The sequence below is a fragment of the Tasmannia lanceolata genome, unplaced genomic scaffold (assembly GCF_043159265.1).
Source record: "Tasmannia lanceolata isolate RefF3 unplaced genomic scaffold, GAP_Taslan_0.1 ptg000031l, whole genome shotgun sequence".
In the NCBI taxonomy this organism is placed as follows: domain Eukaryota; kingdom Viridiplantae; phylum Streptophyta; class Magnoliopsida; order Canellales; family Winteraceae; genus Tasmannia; species Tasmannia lanceolata.
In genome coordinates, this window is record NW_027518708.1 from 1,017,481 (window position 1) to 1,039,842 (window position 22,362).

Below are 22,362 nucleotides of genomic sequence, written 5' to 3' on the forward strand. Positions count from 1 at the left end.
CCTCCAGGCAAGTAAAAGACATTTTTGGACTCAGGGGAGGCTCCCCCATGCCTAAGTTAGCAAGCGTAAGAGATGAAGGTTGAGCGAGGCTCGATAAAAATAAGATAATGGTTTTTGAAGCTGTACCTTTAGGACTTGGTCACTTTTACATAGACCGACAGTCTTCAGCCAATTATGAAAGTTCCAAAACTCTCTCATTATTGGCTGGTTTTCCTGGAATTTTGGTTTCCAAGATTATCCTGTGCCGGTCATGGTTTGAAGCTGCGGCTTTAATGTTTCTAGGGCTTCCACAAGAGATGAAAAATTACATCTTTGTCCCGGGCAAGTTTGGGTCCAAACGTGCCACGTGTCCACTTCTAATTGGGCGATTTTGTCTTTTCTTTTTTTACGTGTAACACTTCCAATTAATCGTACTTACGTTTCAATCCAAAATAACATTCTTCCCCCGCATTGCATGCATAGTCCCTCTAATAAATGATTAGTAGCGAAAAACATATAGTAAATTAGGGACTATAAAATCTATTAGATACAACGAATGATAAAAAAAAACAAGGGAAAATAAATACAACAAAAATGTCAACCGGGTGGTTGACTGCGAGAGCACAGTTTTAAATTTCAATTTGAAATTCAAAATTTTGGGTTTCGGTGGAGACCGAAATTGAAACCGGGCATACTCGAAACGTTAATTAATTTCTAACAAAACTTCGTCTGAAATTTAAGGAATATCACCCAAAAATCCCTATTCTGTTCATTATTTAATATTTTCCCGAAATTTCAGCTGAAACTACCTACCGAAAATCCATAGATAAAATATTATTTTAATTGATTTCGTTGGATTTCGGCCGAAATTTTGGTGAGGACCGGAATGCATTCCGAAACCGAAATTTGAAACCATGCTTGTAATTACCATTAACTAATCACCCTATGCTATATTGCTACGCATCATAATGTGCCAGAATATTTTTCTGCAAGAGCGCCCCTCAGTTTAACATTCCTCCGGTGAAAGGTCATTAAAAAGAAATATTTCTTGTTCACTTACTAGATGAGAATGTATGGCCCACCAGTATACGGTGTAGATCAGATGGACCAACTGGACGGCATGATCTCTTTAGAATAAAAAATGTATGTATATCTTTCCCGCCTTTGTGACTTTCCGCCTTCCCGAGGGCAGTACAAGAGTAATTTGGAGAAGGTTTTTTGGGGTTAGTGGTGAAGAAGAGTACCATATAACTCCTCTTCTTCCCTCGTTTTAACAAGGTTTTTCTTTTCTGCTTTGATAAAATTGGTTGCTGATGAGGGATTTCTTTTGATAGGTATTGCGGGAGCTTGCTTGCTTCTGGGGTCGAGAGAGATTTTCCATTTGATTTTCATATAAGACTTTCGTTTAGATATTTAGTTTCTATTTTCGGTTTTCTTTTTAGTATGAAACTTGCATCGAGATATTTTGCTTGCTTTGCCACCAAAGGAAATCTCTTTCGTTTTACACTTTATTGAGAATTGGGTGTTGCAGTGTACCTATTAACTTCTCTTTCTACAATCTATTTGAGGACTAGTAGGGGCCACTTGTTCATATGTTTTAAACCATTTTTATTGGTTGTAGTATTTTGGCATCGATTGTTTATGTATGCTTTGGATTTGATTTTTCAGACCATATAGGATCTATGTTATGTGCATAATAATTATGGTGTGGGTGTTAGTTGTGGGAATGTGTTTTTAGAGTTATAGGTGTTAGTTATGGTGTATGTGTTAAGTAGTGGGTGTTAGTTATTTGTGATGTGTCTTGTTAGTGGGTAAGTGTGCTCGAATCGAGCCGCTAGGAGGTCCGATTGCCTCGAATCAACCATTCCCCCCCCTCTATTTCTCTTTTATTTTGTTTATTTCCATAACGACCGATTAGGCACGTAACAATTGGTATCAAAGGGGTAGATCCTACGCCATGGCTGTGCCGTTAAAGCTTTTGGAATCCCTACGCGATGATTTCCGGCAAATCAAAGTGAAGTTTTTTTTAAATGATGGAGGAGTACTGGCGAATCACGGAAGGCTTGGAAAAAATCAGCGAAGAGATCAAAGAAATGCGTAAAGAAGGAGCAAAGTTATATCTTGAGAAAGTAGATGCTCACGTAGAGAAAATCGTGAAAATCAATGGTGATGAGGATGAAATTTTTTATTCCTTTCCAACTTTGAGAGTAATAAATTTTAACAGCGGGGTTTGAAAGATCACACTCATTACTTTTGAAGAATATGGAGGTCTAAAGTTGATTGTGTTTCTCAGTCGAAGTGTGCCCAACAAGATTTGGGACCCTGGTGAAATACAATATTTTCTACAGTAATTCGACCTTGAGGACAAGGTCGATTCTAAGGGGGAAGGAATGTTATGTGCATAATAATTATGGTGTGGGTGTTAGTTGTGGGAATGTGTTTTTAAAGTTATGGGTGTTAGTTATGGTGTATGTGTTAAGTAGTGGGTGTTAGTTATTTGTGATGTGTCTTGTTAGTGGGTAAGTGTGCTTGTGATGTGGCACTCTCTCTTGCTTGTATTTATGTAGTAGTAATCTAATGAAAGGAAACAGAAGAGAAGTTAATTTACAGCAAAGGAGACTTTGTTTTGGAGAGTCATGGCTCCTCTCGAATCGAGCCGCTAGGAGGTCCGGTTGGCTCGAATCAACCATTACCCCCCTCTATTTCTCTTTTATTTTGTTTATTTTCGTTACGGCCGATTAGGCACGTAACAATCTAATGTAAATCTCTTTGGGTGTTAATTTTTTTTTTTTTTGCATCGAAATGCATTTATTCGGTATCAGTATCAGTTACTTTAACCGCCATGAACATAGAAAACGCCCTGTGTTTTCTTTGATTGAGAGCATACTGTATTTTCCTGTGTTATTGGGCGTTGAAACCTTGCCATGAGAATTTGTATATATTGGTTTGTTTCAATTGGGTTTTTTAGTTAGAATTTCAATACTTTCATCTTTCAAAAGGAGAATAGCATCTACTTTGCTGGAGACATTTAAGGGTTTTTTGTGTTACATTGTTATAGAGCTCTGGTAGAGTTTCAAGTTTTGCACCTGATTTGTACATCTCTATTGTAAGAGTAAAGTGAGGACTATCCTTATAAAATAAGGAAACACAGATAGATATCACTTCCTTATTAAAAACATTGTGACAATGCTTCAATGTTGGCTGGTATTATGACCTGCTTTGGTTTTGTTTATAATTTTCTGCTCGACCTTGAAGTTTTGCATCTGGTATGTATATCTTTATCAAAGTGTAAAGGGAAGGGTGTCCTTTTCAAAATAAGGAAGCCTGGATAGATATCATTTCCTTATTAGAAACATTGTGACAATGTTTCACAGTAGACTGATATTAGCACTCGCTCTGGTTTTGTTTAGAATTCTATTAATGTTTCTAAAAACTATACATACATGAGAGATCAGTGAACATGACCAAACCAAGGGGAAGGCAATACAATTTTATCTTCTATAAAATTACTATTTAGAGTGACATGTTTCCATAGTAATTTTATCTTAAATAAAATTATTGTGCAGAGTGACATGTTTCCACTGATGGTCTATCCTCAACAAAATTAATGGTTCAAATAGAGTAACAAGACTGCAAAGGTTTTATTATTCTGATTGTCCTCTCTTTTATATAATGTTTGGTTAAAGGAGGAAACTAAGATTTGATGAAAAAAAATTCCAGCACGGCCAAACCTATTACAAACAGTAGGAATTAAAATTCAAGAAATTATAGAATTCAAACCAAACTTGAGAAAACAGTATCATGGAAAAAACATTCCTTGAAATTAGTTTTGGCATTGCGAATTTCATCTCACGTGCTTCTTTTTCCCACTTTAAATATTACTCTAATACCCTTCTTGTTCCCTTGAAATGAATAATGAAATTTATTTGATATCTTCTGTTTCAGATCACAAGCATTTCATATACAGAGATCATTTACTCGAGCAGATATTTACTGGTATAATATTGTCTTTCATATAATACATCTAGGGCAGATTCAGACATAATTGCACTAGATCTAGAAAAGAGTATTGCAATTGCAGAACTGAGCTGTCTACAGGGTTCTAGGGTGCCACAGTTAAAAATCACTTCACTCAAATAGGCCCAACTTTCGAACGATCCTTATCTGAAAATGACATTTTGGGGTGGGTATTTTCTTAATCTCTCCTACAATTTCCTGATTTTTTTTCCATTTTTATTCACGATGTTCATCTCCTTGTGATCTTATGTAGAAATTTCCATAATCCATCGGTTTGTGATGAACAGAACATAACACAATGTGTTCTCTTTATGTTTTTATCTTCTTTTACTGATGAAATGGAGTTTATGGCTGCTTCCTTTTCATTTCTTTATCAGGGGTTGAAATAAAGTCAGGAATACCATATACTCATAAAAACAACGAGACACGAGTAAGGCTTCACATTGGTCAGGTTGGTTTGTAAAATTCACGAAATTTTGTGGGTTTCGACAATTTTCTTTATTGAGTATTGTAGCATCTACCGTTTCGATGTTGGTTTTCATTTGTTTTGCTTGAGAAAAGTAGTGTTATTGCAGGCAACACTTGGTTCTGGTCCAAAAACAAAGCAAAGGGTTGTTGTTCAATGTAACATTGGCAATAAGAGTCCGGTTCTACTATGCGCTCTTTTGCCTGAGATATCTGAGTGGTGCTCATTGAATCTTGAATTTGAGGAGGAGGAGGATGTCGTTTTCTCCGTTCTTGGTCCAAAGAGTGTGTATCTTACTGGTTACTATTTGAGACCTCTAATCAATCATGATGCTGAAGAAACGTATCCTTTCCAGAAAATAGTTAATACTTTCACGGATTTCCCCTTTTATTTATTGTTCTTTCCTATTTTTTCTTTCGTAAAAGAAGAATTTTTACGTAATTTGGACATGATTAATCGATTCAAAGAAGCAGCCAACAACCATTTTTTGTTTGTTTACCAAATCTTGTTTGTGTTACTTTTTTTTGTTTTCCTTTACTGTTATATTCAAGTGATTCTTATGGGGAAGATATTGGCGAGACCGATACTGATAAATCCAGTGATTATGATGACACTGAAGATGATTATGAGGATGATTTCATTGATGATGGTGATCTCAAAATATTTCATGCCTCTCCTAAACCCAATAGCGGAGGTATGCCTGTTTTCAATTGGTTTATGTTTTTAATTAAGTTATTCGAGTATGCTTCTATTTTATTTATTTATTTTTGATATGTAAGTTGGGTGCGAGTATGCTTTTATGTATGTTCAATAGTGCATGAATGTGTGCATGTCTGTGATATATAGATGGATTAGTAAAAAACTTTATGTATGTGAAATTTTTAGTACTTATGCCATAATTAATGTTTCTTTGTTTGATGAATCATCGATAGACAATGAAAATTCATACATGTCGTTTTTGAGATTTAATACTATGCCAAATGTTGAACATTCTTCCCATTTGTAATGTTATTGGTTCTGATTCCAGTTGAAATTGAGGAGATAGTTGATGGTGAAAAGTCTGCAAATGGTAATGGCACTCGCAGACGTCTTAAGAAGAAGTATCACATTAGTGACTCCGATAATGATGATGGTTCATATCACATCAGTGACTCTGATAATGATGATGGTTCACAGAAGCAAGTCATCATTAAGAGTTCCAACACTCTACTTTTGGAAAGCGAAGATGAAGATGACTTTCCTATTTCGGTAATCTTAAGAAAACATGATGTTAAAAATTCCAAAGCAGAGGAAAAGCTGGATAAGAAGGCAAATGATGAATACATGAGGGAGAAGAAGATAAAAGGTGAGAGCCACCGTGTCACGCGGTTAAAAAGGAAGGTTGTTGCTCTTGATCAAGATTGTGACTCTGCCAGGTGACAGTTTCCTTATGAACTAGTTTCTCTTGCTGAGATGTTAAGTTGGATCATGAATTGTTTAAAGACAATTTTATTACTTTTTGTTAAATATGTATTGTTTAAATCCTATAATCAGGGGATTTGACCAGCAGTGTGAATCCTCAGTACCATGTAGTGAGGTCGGTGCTGAAAGTGGGGGGAGGCCTAAGAAAAGAACGGAAGAAGAGGCTATGCAAGGGAAATTTACCCTTGAAGAGGGGGTTAACTTATCTACAAACGAAACTAAGAAAAAGTCTAGTGGGGATAAAGAACAAGCTATAAATGGTAGGAAGAGTGATGCATCTACTGATAATAATGCTCACTTGGAGGGGACAAAGATCGACGACATGGACCATGATTTGCCTCTCAGAGATGAACCGAAGGAGAAGCAACCTAGCAACAAGTAAGAGTTATAAATCCTGTCTCACTTTAATTTTGTAGCTTTTGAAGTTATGTTTGTTGCAGGGTATTGGTTCGATAATCTTGGTTTTATTCTTTTTTATTTTACTACATTTTGTATGATTCATTGTGCAGGAAAGTGATTGATTACCCAACGATGGAATATACATTAGCCCAATGGCGAAGAATGACTTTTTTGGGTAGTTGGAATAGTTATTTGGTTAATGATTCATTTGTTTTAGTATTGGGACTCTGAATAAATACCTATTTAGTTAGTTGTTTGAAGAAGAGTTACTGAAAATCAAAATTTTTGATCAATTGAGGAAGTTAGAACAGAGGTGTGGGCTGCATAAATGGACTTTCCATAAGAAACATTTTGCTGGTGGGATTCATCACTACTTTATCAACACAAGCATTCTGGCTGCTCACTGCCCAAACCTAAACAATTCTTTACTTGTAGATGTCCAGTTGGCTGATGTGCCTCGGGTCATTTTGGCCAATGTGAGGGAAACTTTAGATTTTGCATCTAATTGGATTGTCATAATATTATAATCTCATTTATAAATGATCAGAACCCATCAAGCCCAACTGATGTTGAGCGGGTCTTGGCCAAGGACCTTGGGGCTTAAGGTAATAGAGGGTAGACTGTTTTTTTCATAGAATAAAATGGAGGAACACTACTCTCAAGAACTAACAAGGGGTTGAAGTCAAGGGTCTTGACTAGGCCGAGCACATGGAACTTGCTTGAAGCATATGGACATTGGTGATAAACACACACTAGTATGGCGTGTCACACCCCTTCACCCTATGCCCGAATTTTCCTCAAAACTTGGGCATGGGATTCTCCCTTGGTTCATGGCGTAGATCAAGATGACGAGAAGTAGCACGAGAAATTGTCAGAAATTTAAAGATTGAACCCTGAAGTTTGGTGTACAGACCCAGAAGTTTGGAAGCTGAAAGAAATATGGCTGGAATTTTGGTGACATTCACAATGTCAGGTATAAAAGAATAGATCTTGAACGTTTGAGGTGTTCAAACAGATCTATGTTTGGAAGTAATCATCGGTTGGATTAAAAGTTACATTAAAACTTACAATTCTGCGCTGAATTAAGCTGAAATCCACATATAGTTCTAATTGAACTAAATCAACAAAGACTCAAAGGAAATAGAGAGCTTGTTGACTTGTTGTTATGGTGGAAATCAAGTCGTGTTGAGAGATAGAAACTGAGCTAAATATTTTTTCAACAGTTCATATTGTGTTCAGAACCAGATGATGATAGAAGAGAGTATAAATGTAAATGTATTTCGGTCGTTAACATGGAATTACAACGAACATATCTACCATTGTAGATCCACTGACATTATTTCGATAGGATGCAGAGTAGAACCTTTAGAGATTACAACCACAAACTGTAGTGACTGATTAAAGCTATGGAAGTACTAATTCAAGGATAGATTCGGAGAAGAAACAATGCTCAAACGTAGCAACTAATGCTAGTTGAATCTTAATATGAGAATTGTCTGCCAAATAGTAAGCGTTGATGGGGTGCGATAACGCAGCAGCCTGTTAGCTTCCAACACGTGGCTAGAGGAGGGCCCACCGCAGGACCCTTGTCGGCAGGGGTAGTTTGGTAATTCCCTCGGGGTGGGTGAACCTGAACCTATAGCCGGTCGACACCTGCGTTGGAGGCATTAACTCCCCACCTACCCCAAACTTTCCTTATAAAAAGGCTTCCAAAGCTCATAAATCGGGTATTGAATTCTCATCCACCACTCTTAAAAACTCCCTCTTCACTCCGGCTCATACTGACTTGAGTGTCGAAGGGCCTGTCCGGAGTACACTCCGGGTCGGTCATTCTGACCTCGTTTGCTTCTGTGCAGCACACAGTTCATCCGGACTCTATTTCCTTCATTTCAGCTCCTCGGGCCCTCCAGCTCGGCTCTTACGTCACTGTCATATCTGTTAACCGATTTCGGGCCTAACAGATTGGCGCCATCCGTGGGACCCCTGAACTAAAGGCTGTTCCAACCACTTCACAAAAATGGCAGGACGCAAGAGTGCGCGGGTGCCAACCGCACGGACCACCCGAGCCGTGCTACCCGGCAGGACTCGAAGTGAGCGACTCGCTTCACTGGCAGTGGCAGCTTCCGCCACGGCTGAACAGAACCAGCCTCGCTCCGTAAACCTTAACTCCATGCCGACTCCAGAGCAAATCCAAGTTCTCTTTCAACAGATGACCGCTCTCGTTGGTCAGTACCAGCAGCTGCTCCCGACGCCCCCCCAACCTCCTCCGGAAGCTCCACAACCTGTCCTAGAAAGGCCAGAAATCCACAGGGGAGAGTCGTCGCGCCGTAGTGAAGACCGGACTCACCATTCCCCCGGACAAGTCCATCACCCCATAGCCAAGCATGCGCAGACAGAGCCGCACCGCCGTCGGAGGTCTAGGTCTCGCTCTGCGCAAAGGCGCCGAGCTCATGAAGAGCGCGCGCCACAGACAAAATCAGGGTCCCGTCGTCGGAGTCCGGAGAGCCACTCCGGCTCCGCAGCAGGCCAATCCGTGGGGAGAAACAGGTCACCAGAACATAAAGATGACCCGATGATGCGAAGGATAGAAGAGATGGGCCACTGAATCGAAGAGCTGGCTAAGGATCAAAGCCGGCCTGTGTCTAGGGCGTTCTCGAGCAGAACGCCGTTCACCGACGATGTGATGGGCGCCCCAGCACCCAGGGGGTTTAAAATGCCAGCTATCCCGCAGTATGATGGGACCACTGACCCCGTCGACCACTTGGAGACGTTCCGGACATTGATGCTCCTCCACGGTGCGTCAGACGGTTTCCTCTGTAGAGCATTCCCGACGACCCTCACAGGTGCAGCTAGGGATTGGTACTCAAGGATCCGACCGAACTCCATCAACAACTTCGATGACTTCGGGGAAGACCTGGTCCGCCACTTCATGAGCAGCCACATGCCAAGGAAAACAGCAGCATCCCTGATGACCTTGCGGCAGGAGGATAATGAACCTCTCAAAGCCTTCGTCAGCCGCTTCAACAGGGAGGCACTCCAAGTGCCAGATTTGGACCCCTCGGCCGTTACGAACGCGCTTCTCGCGGGTGCTAGATCAAATGATTTCTGCCGAGTAGTGGCCCGCCGGAATCCTCACTCCCTAGCAGACCTAATGTCCGGGGCAGAGGAGTACATATCTGTAGAAGAGACACTGGCAGCTCTGGATTCGAGTCGGAGGAGAACCTCTGATGAAAGGAACCAAGACAGGCACCATGCTAAGCAGCGCAGGGACGATAAGGTTGTCAGAAGGGACAAATCCCCACACAGGAGGGAGGAAAACTTCACCCCTCTCAACACCTCCCGAAGGCATATCCTGGCGGCCATCAGCGAAGAAGAGTTCATAAAATGGCCAACTCCAATGATCTCCAAGGGAAACAGGAGAGACAAGTCAAAGTACTGCCGGTTCCACAGGGACCACGGACACGATACAAACGATTGCCGACCGCTGAAGGAGGAGATCGAGCAGTTAATCAGCAGGGGCTACTTGAAAAAATACGTCCGAAGTGACACCCGCGGGAGTGACCCCAAGGAGAAGGGTCCCCAGGGCCGAAGCCCTCGGCGGTCTCAACCGCCCCCAGTCCGAAGACAATCTCCATCGCCGCCCAGTCCACCGCCAGAAGCACACTGCTCTCAACCAAGAGGAGTCATTGGCACAATCATGGGCGGTCCGGCGGCTGGAAGCACCTCCTCCGCTGCTCGGAAAGCATATGCACGCCGAGTCAATGCCGTCCATGCATGAAGTAAGAAAGCAAAGACGGAGAATGAGATCTCCTTCTCGGACGCGGACCTTGATGGCCTGATATTACCACATGACGACGCCCTAGTCCTGACTATGCTCGTCGCAAACTGGGAGTTGAAGAAAATCCTGGTAGACAACGGGAGCTCAGCCGACATTTTGTACTATCACCCCTTCGAAAGAATGATGATAGGTGACGACCGCTTAAAGCCGGCGAACTCAGATCTCTTCGGTTTTTCAGGAGAAGTAGTCAAGGTTGAGGGACAAATCGAGCTTCCTGTCCTCGTCGGAGAGCCGCCCTGCCAAGCCTTCGCCATGGTCAACTTCCTAGTAGTGAGGGCCACCTCGATCTATAACGCTATTTTAGGACGGCCTGGTCAGAACCTGATCCGCGCCGTCGCGTCTGCTTATCACCAGAAGATGAAGTTCATAACGCCTAATGGCGTGGGAGAAGTTCGAGGAGACCAGCCGCAATCTAGGGAATGTTACCAAATGGCGCTTAAGGGCAGAATGTTGCCAATCGAGCTACTGGACCTGAGGGACGAAGCTCAGGGAACTCAGCCCGCCGAAGACCTTGTCTCCGTCCCCCTGTGCGAGAACGATGATGAAAAGGTAGTCCAGATCGGCTCCTCTCTTGACGACGGCGCCCGGTGCAGCGTCACCCAGTTCCTCCAGGACAATGCGGATGTCTTTGCAAGGGCCCCCACGGACATGCCCGGCATCAAACCGGAGGTCAGTTCGCACAGACTAGGTGTCGACCCGACCTGCAGGCCGGTGAAGCAGAAGAAGAGACACTTCGCCCTCGAAAGGCAGATGGCGATCAGAGAAGAGGTGGAGAGACTCCTAAGAGCTGACTTCATCCGAGAAATCCAATACCCGGACTGGCTGGCAAACGTAGTCCTGGTGAAAAAGGCCAATGGGAAATGGAGAACCTGCGTCAACTTCACGGATTTGAATAAAGCCTGTCCCAAGGACAGCTACCCGCTCCCAAAAATTGATCAGCTCATCGACGCCACCGCAGGTCACGAATTACTCAGCTTCATGGACGCCTTCTCTGGATATAACCAGATCAGAATGTATGAGTCAGATATCCCGAAGACCTCCTTCGTAACGGACCAAGGGACCTACTGCTACCGTGTCATGCCCTTTGGCCTGAAAAATGTTGGGGCCACGTATCAGAGGCTTGTAAACAAACTCTTCCGGAATCAGATTGGCCGCAACATGGAAGTATATGTCGACGACATGCTGGTCAAAAGCCTAAGCTCGCAAGATCATGTCTCCGATCTAGAAGAAACGTTTCAAGTCCTGAGAGACAATAAGATGAAGCTCAATCCCACCAAGTGCACTTTTGGGGTCAGCTCGGGAAAGTTCCTGGGGTTTATGGTCAGCCAGAGAGGGATAGAGGCCAATCCAGAAAAAATCAAGGCCGTGGTGGAGCTCGCTCTGCCGAAAACCATCAGATAAGTGCAGCGACTGACGGGGATGATAGCCGCGCTGGGGCGCTTCGTCTCAAAATCTGCAGAGAGGTGTCTCCCTTTCTTCAACGCAGTCAAAGGCCTCAAAACCTCGCCCTGGACAGAGGAGTGCCAAACCTCCTTCGAGGAGCTGAAGCAATATTTGTCCTCTCCACCGCTATTGACAAAACCGGAGCCCGGTGAGGAGCTAATCTTGTATCTATCTATAAGCCCCCTGGCTCTGGCTGCGGTCCTAGTTCGTGAAGAGCGCAGCCAACAAAACCGGTCTACTACGTTAGCAAAGCCTTGCACGACGCTGAAATAAGGTACCAGCGGGTCGAGAAATTGGCTTACGCGCTGGTAATGGCGGCCAGAAAGTTGAGACCGTATTTCCAAGCTCACACGATAAAGGTCTTAACTGACCAGCCGCTTAGACAAGTCCTCCACAAGCCAGATACTTCGGGACGACTGGTTAAATGGGCCGTGGAACTGAGTGAATTTGACATCCGGTACATGCCCAGGCCCGCGATCAAGGCTCAAGTATTGGCAGATTTCGTAGCTGAATGCTCCATCCCCCAGTAGATCACCGAACCTGAAATCGCCCAAGCCCCAGCAGCGAAAGGTGCTATTACAGCCGGAGAACCAGCAGAAGATGGAGCCAGAGCAGGAACCATCCCCCTGCCACCAGTTGAGCATGATCCTTCAATCGCCGAATCACTTTGGGAAGTGCACGTGGACGGATCCTCAAACAAGGCTGGTTGCGGAGCCGGTCTGGTTTTAACCGGGCCGGACGGTTTCGCAGTAGACTACGCCTTGAGGTTCGGATTTCGTGCTTCCAACAATGAGGCTGAGTATGAAGCACTCCTCGCCGGGATGAATCTTGTAGTCCAGACTGGAGCCCAGAGATTGAAAGCTTACTGTGACTCCCAGTTGGTCGCCAACCAGATCCAAGGTATATACGAAGGCCGCGACGAGCGAATGATTAAATACCTCTCCCAGGTCCGGCAACTATCCTCCAAGTTCAGAAGTTTTGAGGTCGTCGGAATCCCCAGAGCGGACAACACAAAGGCAGATGTACTGTCCAAGCTGGCCGCATCCGGATACACGACTCTAGTATCGAAAGAAAGGCTGCTGAGATAATGCAGGTGGAACACGAGCCCTGCTGGATGGACGAGATTGTCGACTACCTGCGTAGTGGGAAAGTGCCTGAGGCCAAGAGAGAAGCGCGCAAGGTGATCCAAAGAGCAGCCCGTTTTTCACTCGATGGCGAGAACTTGTTCAAAAGATCCTATACTCTCCCATACTTAAAGTGTCTCCGGCCCAGCGATGCCACGTACGCCCTGCAGGAGACACACGAAGGTATTTGCGGGGAGCACCTGGGGGGCAAAGCCCTGGCGATCAAAGTCCTGCTGAGAGGTCTGTACTGGCCGACATTGAGACAAGACGCGCTGACCCTGGTAAAGAGATGCGAGAAATGCCAAAAGTTCTCCCCCACCATTCATCAGCCCGCTGTATCTATGGCCCCAATCATCAGCCCGCTACCCTTCGCGATTTGGGGGATGGATATCTTGGGCCCCTTCCCACCGGCCTCCGGAAGGCGCACCTTCGTAGTGGTGGCCATTGATTATTTTACCAAATGGGTGGAGGCTGAACCTCTAGCCCAGATCACCGAACAGAATGTGCAGAACTTCTTCTGGAAATCAGTAGTCTGCAGATTCGGGATTCCTCGCGCCTTGATAACAGACAACGGCAAACAGTTCGACTGCCGAAACTTTCGGAAGTTTTGCTCCGACCTGAAAATTGAGCAGAGGTTCACCTCCGTAGCACACCCACAGACCAACGGGCAGACATAAGTCACAAACCGAATCCTACTGCAAGGGATCAAGAAAAGACTGGACGAAAAAGTTGGTCGATGGGCAGATGAGCTCTATCACGTCCTATGGGCTTATCGCACCACCCCGCGCACACCAACGGGTGAGTCTCCATTCAACCTGTCCTCGGAACAGAGGCGGTAATACCTGTCGATGTAGGCACCCCGTCCGCCAGAATTTCCAACTTCAACGAACAGCTCAACGGTGACGGGCTCCGCGCGAATCTTGACTTATTAGAGGAGGCCAGAGAAGAATCCCGAATAAGAGTCGCCGCCTACAAGCAGAAAGTATCTCGCTATCATGACTCGAAGGTACGCCCTAGAGAGTTTCGAGTTAGAGATCTGGTCTTAAGGAAAGCTGCCATCTCCCAACCCAAGAAGGCCGGAAAGCTTTCCCCAACCTGGGAGGGGCCTTACCGAGTAAAAGAGGTGATTCGCCCGGGAAGTTATAGACTGGAAACACTAGAGGAACAACTACTACCTCATGCCTGGAACACCAAGAACCTTCGCAAATATCATCAGTAGCGAAGTAGCCGGCACACAAAAAACTTTGTAAATGTCTCCTGAATGTGAATGAAAGAACCTTTTCTTTTTTACAAATGCCTTCGTGTCCGTCAGATTTCGAAACCTAGTTCACTAAAACTAGGGTACTCGACGTTTGGTTCGCCACGGCTCGTCTCCGCAAAGACCGGGAGCCCACTCCTGGTCCGGAACCAGCCCGGCTGCAAAAACCAAAGCTCCTTCGAAACTCAGTTCACTAAAACTAGGGTACTCGACGTTTGGTTCGCCACGGCTCGTCTCCGCAAAGACCGGGAGCCCACTCCTGGTCCGGAACCAGCCCGGCTGCAAAAACCAAAGCTCCTTCGAAACTCAGTTCACTAAAACTAGGGTACTCGACGTTTGGTTCGCCACGGCTCGTCTCCGCAAAGACCGGGAGCCCACTCCTGGTCCAGAACCAGCCCGGCTGCAAAAACCAAAGCTCCCTTGAAACCCAGTTCACTAAAACTAGGGTACTCGACGTTTGGTTCGCCACGGCTCGTCTCCGCAAAGACCGGTTGCCCACTCCTGGTCCGGAACCAGCCCGACTGCAAAAACCAAAGCTCCCTCGAAACCCAGTTCACTAAAACTAGGGTACTCGACGTTTGGTTCGCCACGGCTCGTCTCCGCAAAGACCGGGAGCCCACTCCTGGTCCGGAACCAGCCCGGACGCAAAAACCAAAGCTCCTTCGAAACCCAGTTCACTAAGACTAGGGTACTCGACGTTTGGTTCGCCACGGCTCGTCTCCGCAAAGATCGGGAGTCCACTCCTAAGTCCATGACTCCTACCTAGAGCGATAGTGTAGACACCCCATTTTGTTTTGTTTTAATCAATAAATAAATTAGTGTGTTAAATCCATGTGAGAACCCCCTCTATCATTGATTTATATGTTTTAGGTCATTAATATCTTGATCTGACTTTACGGATCATCAATCGGGACAAAATAAGCTAGGGTCACTTCATAGCCCGGACCCTGATTCCATTCCGAGACCCGATTTCCGTAAATCGTTAGATCAATGGCAGATCATGACCTGGTCTAACCATCCAAAACCACCTAACCTCTCCTCTCATCCTAACCATTCAAACCTCACCTAACCTCACCTAACCTCTCCTCCCATCATAACCATCCAAACCTCACCTAACCTCACCTAACCTCACCTAACATCACCTAACCTCACCTAACCTTACCTAACCTCACCTAACCTCACCTAACCTCCTATCCCATTCTCCTATAAATACCCTCTCATCTCACCAAAAAAAAGAAGAAAAAGAACCCCTCTCTTAGAAAATTCATCCCTCTCCCTCATCTCTTCAAGGGTTCGGCCATCCTTGCCGGATCGGGTGATTTTATACGTTGGGTGATATATATCAAAAGCAGTCATTATCAAGCAAGGAATCATCTTCAAGGAATTACCATCAAAGAAAAATCAAACACAAAGTGGGTTTCCAAAGAGGTAGGCATTTATTTCAATTCTATGTAGGGTCTGTTTTCATGCATATCTTTTACTTTAAAAGAAAAACCATGTTAGGAAGCATGTAGGGTCTGTTTTCCCCCTGGTTAGCCTCTGGTTAGACCCTGGTTGCACCCAGGTTCGCTGCTGGTTGCACCCAGGTTCGATGCTGGTTGCACCCTGGTTCCCTACTGATTCGCACCCTGGTTCCCTGCTGGTTGCACCCTGGTTCCCTACTGGTTCGCACCCTGGTTCCCTACTGGTTCGCACCCTGCTTCCCTGCTGGTTGCACCCTGGTTCCCTACTGGTTCGCACCCTGGTTCGATATTGGTTCGCACCCTGGTTCCCTGCTGGTTCGCACTCTGGTTAGACCCTGGTTGCACCCAGGTTCGCTGCTGGTTGCACCCAGGTTCCCTGCTGGTTGCACCCTGGTTCCCCTGCTGGTTCGCACCCTGGTTCCCTGCTGGTTCGCACCCTGGTGCACCCTGGTCCGCACCCTGGTTTGTACCCTGCTTCCTCCTAGTTAGACCATGGCTAGTCTCGGGTTTGCTCCTAACTTAGACCCGACTCACTTGACCCTAACCATTAACCCAATCCAACCAAGTCATATCCCAACACAATCCGAGTCGCATGTCTGAATCCATTTGGCCGAATCTCATAAGCCCGCCCACTTTGAATTCCGAAAATTCAAACCCTTGATGATTCCAATATGCTCAATTCTTTGATGCAAATTCCCAATTCCAAAATCCCATTGCTATATCAATGTTTTTTAATCTCAAGTCCAATGCTCAAATACAAACCCGATTCCTGATCCAAATACCAAACCTGTTTTCCAAAATCCAAGCAACCTCGCCAGTGGAACTACGTGTGGCTTGATCCCCATCACGGGGTACGTAGGCAATTTGGCACTCCCAAGTTCAGTCGCACCTTTCTCTATCTTTCCCATTCCCTCACACTATTCATCATCTCGATTCATCTCGTGTCTCTCGGAACCATTGGATTATGGTTTCCGTCGTAAGGACCCTTAGAGCCCAATTTAGGAACACCGGTGTCGTGTCGTGTCCTAAGTTTTAGGGAGTCTTAGGTTTTAGGGAGTCCTAGAGTTAGGAGTCCAGCCTCATCACGGACGTTTGCTATGTATAGCAACCGTGCCATAGGTCTAGTTACACTAGTCACCCAATCTTTCCCTAGGACAAGCCTAGTAAACTAGGATGTAGGCAAACCTGCATTAGTCTAAGGGACCATTTGCATTTAGATGAGAATCATATAGCATCTTAGATGAAATCCTAAGATAATAAAATCCTCAACTTGAATTAAATAACTTCTCCTAAAACTGTTGAAACAGTCAATCCCGTCTAGGTCGGTGTCCTAGTTGAGTTAGGCATAAGTAGCTTAGCTTAGGTGCACCGAACTACGTCGACTCTGATCCCAGTGAGGCTTGGGTACGTAGGCAGCTTGGATGTCTGATGGCATACCACCCGCGAGTCGGCACCACAAACAAATTGTGGTGTTTTGTATATTAATTTTCTTGTAAATGCTTAATCAAATCACTTAGGACTTTCCATGAAATTAGAATTCTAGGAGAACTTTCACTTAGATTGAATCCAGACAAATTAATAAATCAAGATACACATTTAGGATTCACATTGGAATTAGATCATAGGATGCATGTCACTTAGTTCGCACATTAACATAGAGTTGAATGAGCCATTTAAAATAAATTTAAAAGAGTTAGCTTTTGGAATCAAAGACCGATTATCGGGCAAGAATGGTGCATGTGGTGGATAACTCCCCATACCTTCCATTCTCGTAACCAGGTAGCGAGTCTAGATTTCTGGTTAATTACGGGTCCTAGATCCCACATCTAGGTGGCGACTCTGTCAGTCTCTTTCGTGTGGAATTCGGATTGCCTTAGTGATCCCAAGTTCACAGGAAAGATTAATTCAAATCAATAATAAAATGCACACGCCAATCGCGTGGATACGAGAGACCAAGAGAGAGAGAGCGGCGGCTCGCGCCCCACACCCCTCTCGCGGGAATCGGGTACCACAGTCTGGCGACTCTGCTGGGGACCACCTAACTTCATTAAAATTTCAAAAGATAATTCATTTGAATTTAATTTAACTGGCTCATAAAAACTCTATACTTGTTAGATTAGTTTGTCTTGTTTTATTTTCTCTCATCACATTTTACTCGAACTTAATTTAACAAAACCTGAAGGCATCATAGATTGCGCAAACTTATTGCACACACTTACATCACTTGCATCTAAACCCTTGCATCTCACATTCACACACGTCCTATTTTAGGAACCCGGAGTGTTATCTAGCATGGTTGACTGGGATTTCATCACCTGGTGCCTCTGTGCTAGAGAAGCATTCCACCCTTAGCCTAGTACCTTTATGGTACGTAAACGGATCTCTTGTTCACGTACTGATACGCCGGACACTGGTACAGTATATCGAGCAGGGATTCGCGCTAAGGGAACTCTTGGCCTTACCCCTAGATTAACCTACACATGCATGTAGTATACGAACACATGTGCATCACGTGTGTGAGCCTAGTTTAGGATATCCTACCCATTGGTGTCTAGATTAGGCCGTGGTCCATCTTCCAATGGTCACGATCGGTCCTTATATACACGAACAAAGTCATGAGTCGAGATTCTCTCTCCACTCCGATAGATTAGGATTAAGGTTGATGCCTTCAGGTAACACTGATAAAATGTGAAAAAAAAAAAAATTCCCTTTGGGTTAGGATATAAATCCCATCATTTCCAAAAATCTCATAGGATTAGTCATTCATGATCTATCCGTTGAAAGCAATCTTATGCTATCTCATCTAATCTTTTGATCGTGCGTCTTTCGTTCTTCTGTCATACGATTCGATCGTATCTTCATGCCATCCCCTAACTGGCAGATGCAGAATCTCACAATCTTTCTATTATGCATTCTCATGATCTGATCATGCCTGGTCCAGATAATCCAATCTTGCTTGTACCCCTGGTCTCTTCCTCCTCTAGGGGCTACCTTTTTCAAGATTATTTTGCTAAGTCCTTCAGAGTTCACTCTCAGAATCATTGAGCTAGGGGCATTTCCCTATGCGAATCAGTCATCATTGTCCAAAATTGAAAGTATCAGCCATGATGATGTTCAGAACGAACCAGCCTTCGCCGAGCCTTCAACGCCAAACAGTTGCAGCAGTTAAAGTTTTAGTCACTTACTATTTTATGTTGAGTCAGTCATCATGGTCAGTATAATTGTTGAGTCCGGTCTTACAGTTAAAGGTCAATGCCTAGTCCAGGCAAGTTATCTTCTGTTTCTCTTTCTTATTTAGAGTTGTGAATCGTGAGCATGTTCAGGATAGGTCGTCTGATGTAATAGCTTTTCTTTAAATAAAATTTCAGTCAGTTCCAAAAAGTTCACTTGTGTCTGTTCTTAAGTGTGCTTCTGATCTTAAAATAAGACTCCCTCTTCAAATGAGGACAAAATTGACGAAACTCCACTTGAGTCACAGCAATTACTTGAACGAGAGGAGGAGCGCCAATCCCAACCTTTCAAAGATGAAATTGAAATGATAAACACTGGCACTGAAACTTTGATTCAGTGAATGCCGATTGAAAATACATTACCCTCTAAAGAGTGTGAAGAATTGATAAAATTATTTCAAGAATAAGAAGATTGTCTAGAAAAGCTACAACCGATACCAGGGGCAAGACATAGATGGAAAGCTCAAAGAAAATGAAGAAAGTGAGAAGATATATGCTATACAAGGGGCATAGAATGGAAACAACTTTCATATTTCCAATCAATGACCTTGGTTCTCAAATTCATAACATAAAGCCAACAAATTCAAGATGAAAAGTTCAAGAGCAAACAATGAAAAGTGATCATCAGATATCGAGAGTACGAATCCATAGATGGAGGATGTCAAAGAACAAGTTTCACTCTATGAAAATCAAAAGCACGTATTAGAATCTTGGAAGAAGAAGATCCATTATCTCTTACCTGGAAATGCCGTCAAATTCTGTGAAAAAAAAGAAAAGAAAAAATAAATAAATAATCAGTACCAGAGGGACCCTAGTAACCTAGATCGATTCCCAATTTGAACATCGGAAGGCCTCCTTTGGCCGAATAAATCCCAAAATCAGAACCCAACGTCAAAAGAATACCGGTTTGCAAACCCTTCGAGCCTGAATCAAATTTTCTTGAAAACCCATCAAACTAGGGGCATCCGCCCCGAACTACGCGAGACCTGATCCCTACACTGGGGTACGTAGGCAGCTCGGTTAAACCGAGTTCGGTCGATTCAAAAAAAAAAGAAAAAGAAAAATCAATCGTTCCAGAAAAAAAAGATGGACAAGTTCCAAAAGAAGAGAAGTTAATTGTTCCAGAAAGAAAAGAAAAAAGGAAAAAAATCAATTAACCTTCAAACAATTGATCTTCAAACTAGGGGCATTCGCCTTGACCTACACACGACCTGATTCCTACCTTGGGATATGTAGGCAACCTGTTCACAGGTTCGGTCGAAATCTTTGTTGAACCTTAAGCCATTCTTTGAAAAGCCCTATCCTACCTATAAAGTCCTTCTGGTGTTCAGAACTAATGAGCTAGGTCCCGAGACACAATAAAAAAAAATGATGAATAAGAAAACGAACGGAGTTTGAAGATCTGCTAGACTGAAAACCTGAAAGGGCGGTCTAGGCAAAATTTAAGATCATTCCCCTGCTAAGTTGAAAACCCGAAAGGGCGGCTTAGGCAAAAGCTAAGGGGATAGTCTGCTGGATCGAAAACCTAGAATGGTGGTTCAGGCAAAAGTTAAGGCTAGCGCGGTCCGCCAAGTTAAAAACCCCGAAGAGGTGACTTGGTCACGGTAAGAGAATCATTATAAGAAGGCTACAGCTGGTATCAAGACTGAAGATCAACTGAAGTTCAAGCAAATTCAAGTGATATCCTCAAAACTGGGGGCATTGAAGCTAAGCAATCTTAGGGGGCGTAATTAAATCCTTGAGGCATTACTGTTTTAAGGAAAAAGTCCAGTGTTTACCAATTGAAAAACTATTCCTCGAAAGGATAGACTTACCAAACAAAATATTAACTAAGTCAGAAGCATCACTGTGTTTGTCAGTATAGTCAGTCAATCTTTGTTATTCTAAGTTCACTCCTTCAGGGCTGCTCAATCCTTTGAGTAGTGCCTTTCATCTAAGTTTTCTCTTTAGAAAGAGTCAATCGTCGTTCCTATGTCCAAATGATGTAACTGTCTTGGTGAAGGAGGCCCGGCCTAGGCAGCTCCCTGCAATTATACCTGAAAGGGTTCGAGAATCTAGTCAAACAGCTACATTTCAAAGAAGATCAACTCAGAAGAGTTCAGAAGTAGAAACATCAGAAAGCCCAGCTTCCGTAAAAAGATCATACCCCAGGAAGGCACCTTAAGCTTGGAAGAGCCCCAGATGCAATGGTGGTTGAGCCAATTTCTCAGAAAGATGAACCATTAAAATTCAGAATTTCCTTCCGGTTAGTTAAATACTATCCTGGTCAAGAAATGTTCATCTAAGCACCTGTCAAAAAACAGATCCCGCTTTTCCATGTTAGAGAGCCGTTGTTCTAAATTACCAATTTCAAGTATCTTGTTCAAGGTTTCAGTTATCAAAATCCCCAGAAGACAAGACCAACAGTCTCATTGAGAAAAATCTTGTTGAAGTTTCATAAAAGTGTTCCTAATCCATTCTTGTTACTAATGGTTCTTCGTTCATAAGGTTGGTCGTCTCATCATTCGTCAAAGTCTTGGTTTTCAATATCTTTACTGGGCACGATCTATAATGTCCCCGATTTCATTGAGTTCAAAAAAAAAAAAAAAAAAAAAAATCCAAAATTCATCAAATCCAATCCCCGATTCAAACAAATCCAATCTTACGTCAAATTCAAGTTCATGAAAAATCTCATGTCCTCTTTGAGCCCTTTTGTGAAAGGTGCCTCATTTCTCGAGTCCATTTGTGAATGGTCTCGTCTTCTCCTTGAACCCGTTTGTGAACAGGTTTCTCATTCTCTGAGTCCATTTGTGAATGCTCTAATGTCCTCTTTGAGCCCGTTTGTGAACGGTGCCTCTGTTCTCGAGGCCATTTGTGAATGGTCTCATCTTCTCCTTGAGCCCGTTTGCGGACGGTACCTCATTTTCCAAAAATAAAAAAATTTATCAAATCCAAATCCTTAATTAAAAATAAAAAAATAAAAAAAATCCAATCTTACGTCAAATTCAAGTTCATAAAAAATCTCTAAATTCTTCGAGCCCGTTTGTGAACGGGGCCTCATTTCTCAAGTCCATTTGTGAATGGTCTCGTCTTCTCCTTGAACCCGTTTGTGAACATGTTTCTCATTCTCTGAGTCCATTTGTGAATGGTCTCATGTCCTCTTTGAGCCCGTTTGTGAACGGTGCCTCTTTTCTCGAGGCCATTTGTGAATGGTCTCATCTTCTCCTTGAGCCCGTTTGCGGACGGTACCTCATTTTCCAAAAATAAAAAAATTTATCAAATCCAAATCCTTAATTAAAAAATAAAAATAAAAATCCATTCCTACGTCAAATTCAAGTTCATAAAAAAATCCCTAAATTCTTCGAGCCCGTTTGTGAACGGTGCCTCATTTCTCGAGTCCATTTGTGAATGGTCTCGTCTTCTCTTCGAACCCGTTTGTGAACAGGTGTCTCATTCTCTGAGTCCATTTGTGAATGGTCTCATCTTCTCCTTGAGCCCGTTTGTGAACGGTGCCTCATTTTCTGAGTCCATTTGTGAATGGTCTCGTGTCCTCTTTGAGCCCGTTTGTGAACGGTGCCTCATTTCTCGAGTCCATTTGTGAATGGCCTTGTCTTCTCCTTGAGCCCGTTTGTGAACGGTGCCTCATTTCTCGAATCCATTTGTGAATGGTCTTGTCTTCTCCTTGAGCCCGTTTGTGAACGGTGC

The 22,362-nt window shown here is 43.7% G+C and overlaps 1 protein-coding gene and 1 long non-coding RNA gene across 2 annotated transcripts; both read left to right on the plus strand.

Moving 5' to 3' along the window:
- Positions 1-10,589: 10,589 nt before the first annotated feature.
- LOC143859514 (uncharacterized) lies at positions 10,590-12,691 on the plus strand. The gene is made up of 3 exons (XM_077370194.1): positions 10,590-11,000; positions 11,166-11,450; positions 12,134-12,691. The coding sequence occupies exons 1-3, from the start codon at positions 10,590-10,592 to the stop codon at positions 12,689-12,691; spliced, it is 1,254 nt and encodes a 417-aa protein (XP_077226309.1).
- A 2,074-nt stretch (positions 12,692-14,765) lies between these two features.
- Positions 14,766-21,346, plus strand: LOC143859540 (uncharacterized). The gene is made up of 2 exons (XR_013239280.1): positions 14,766-15,413; positions 18,390-21,346. It is a non-coding gene; the product is annotated as an uncharacterized LOC143859540 (long non-coding RNA).
- Positions 21,347-22,362: the final 1,016 nt, after the last annotated feature.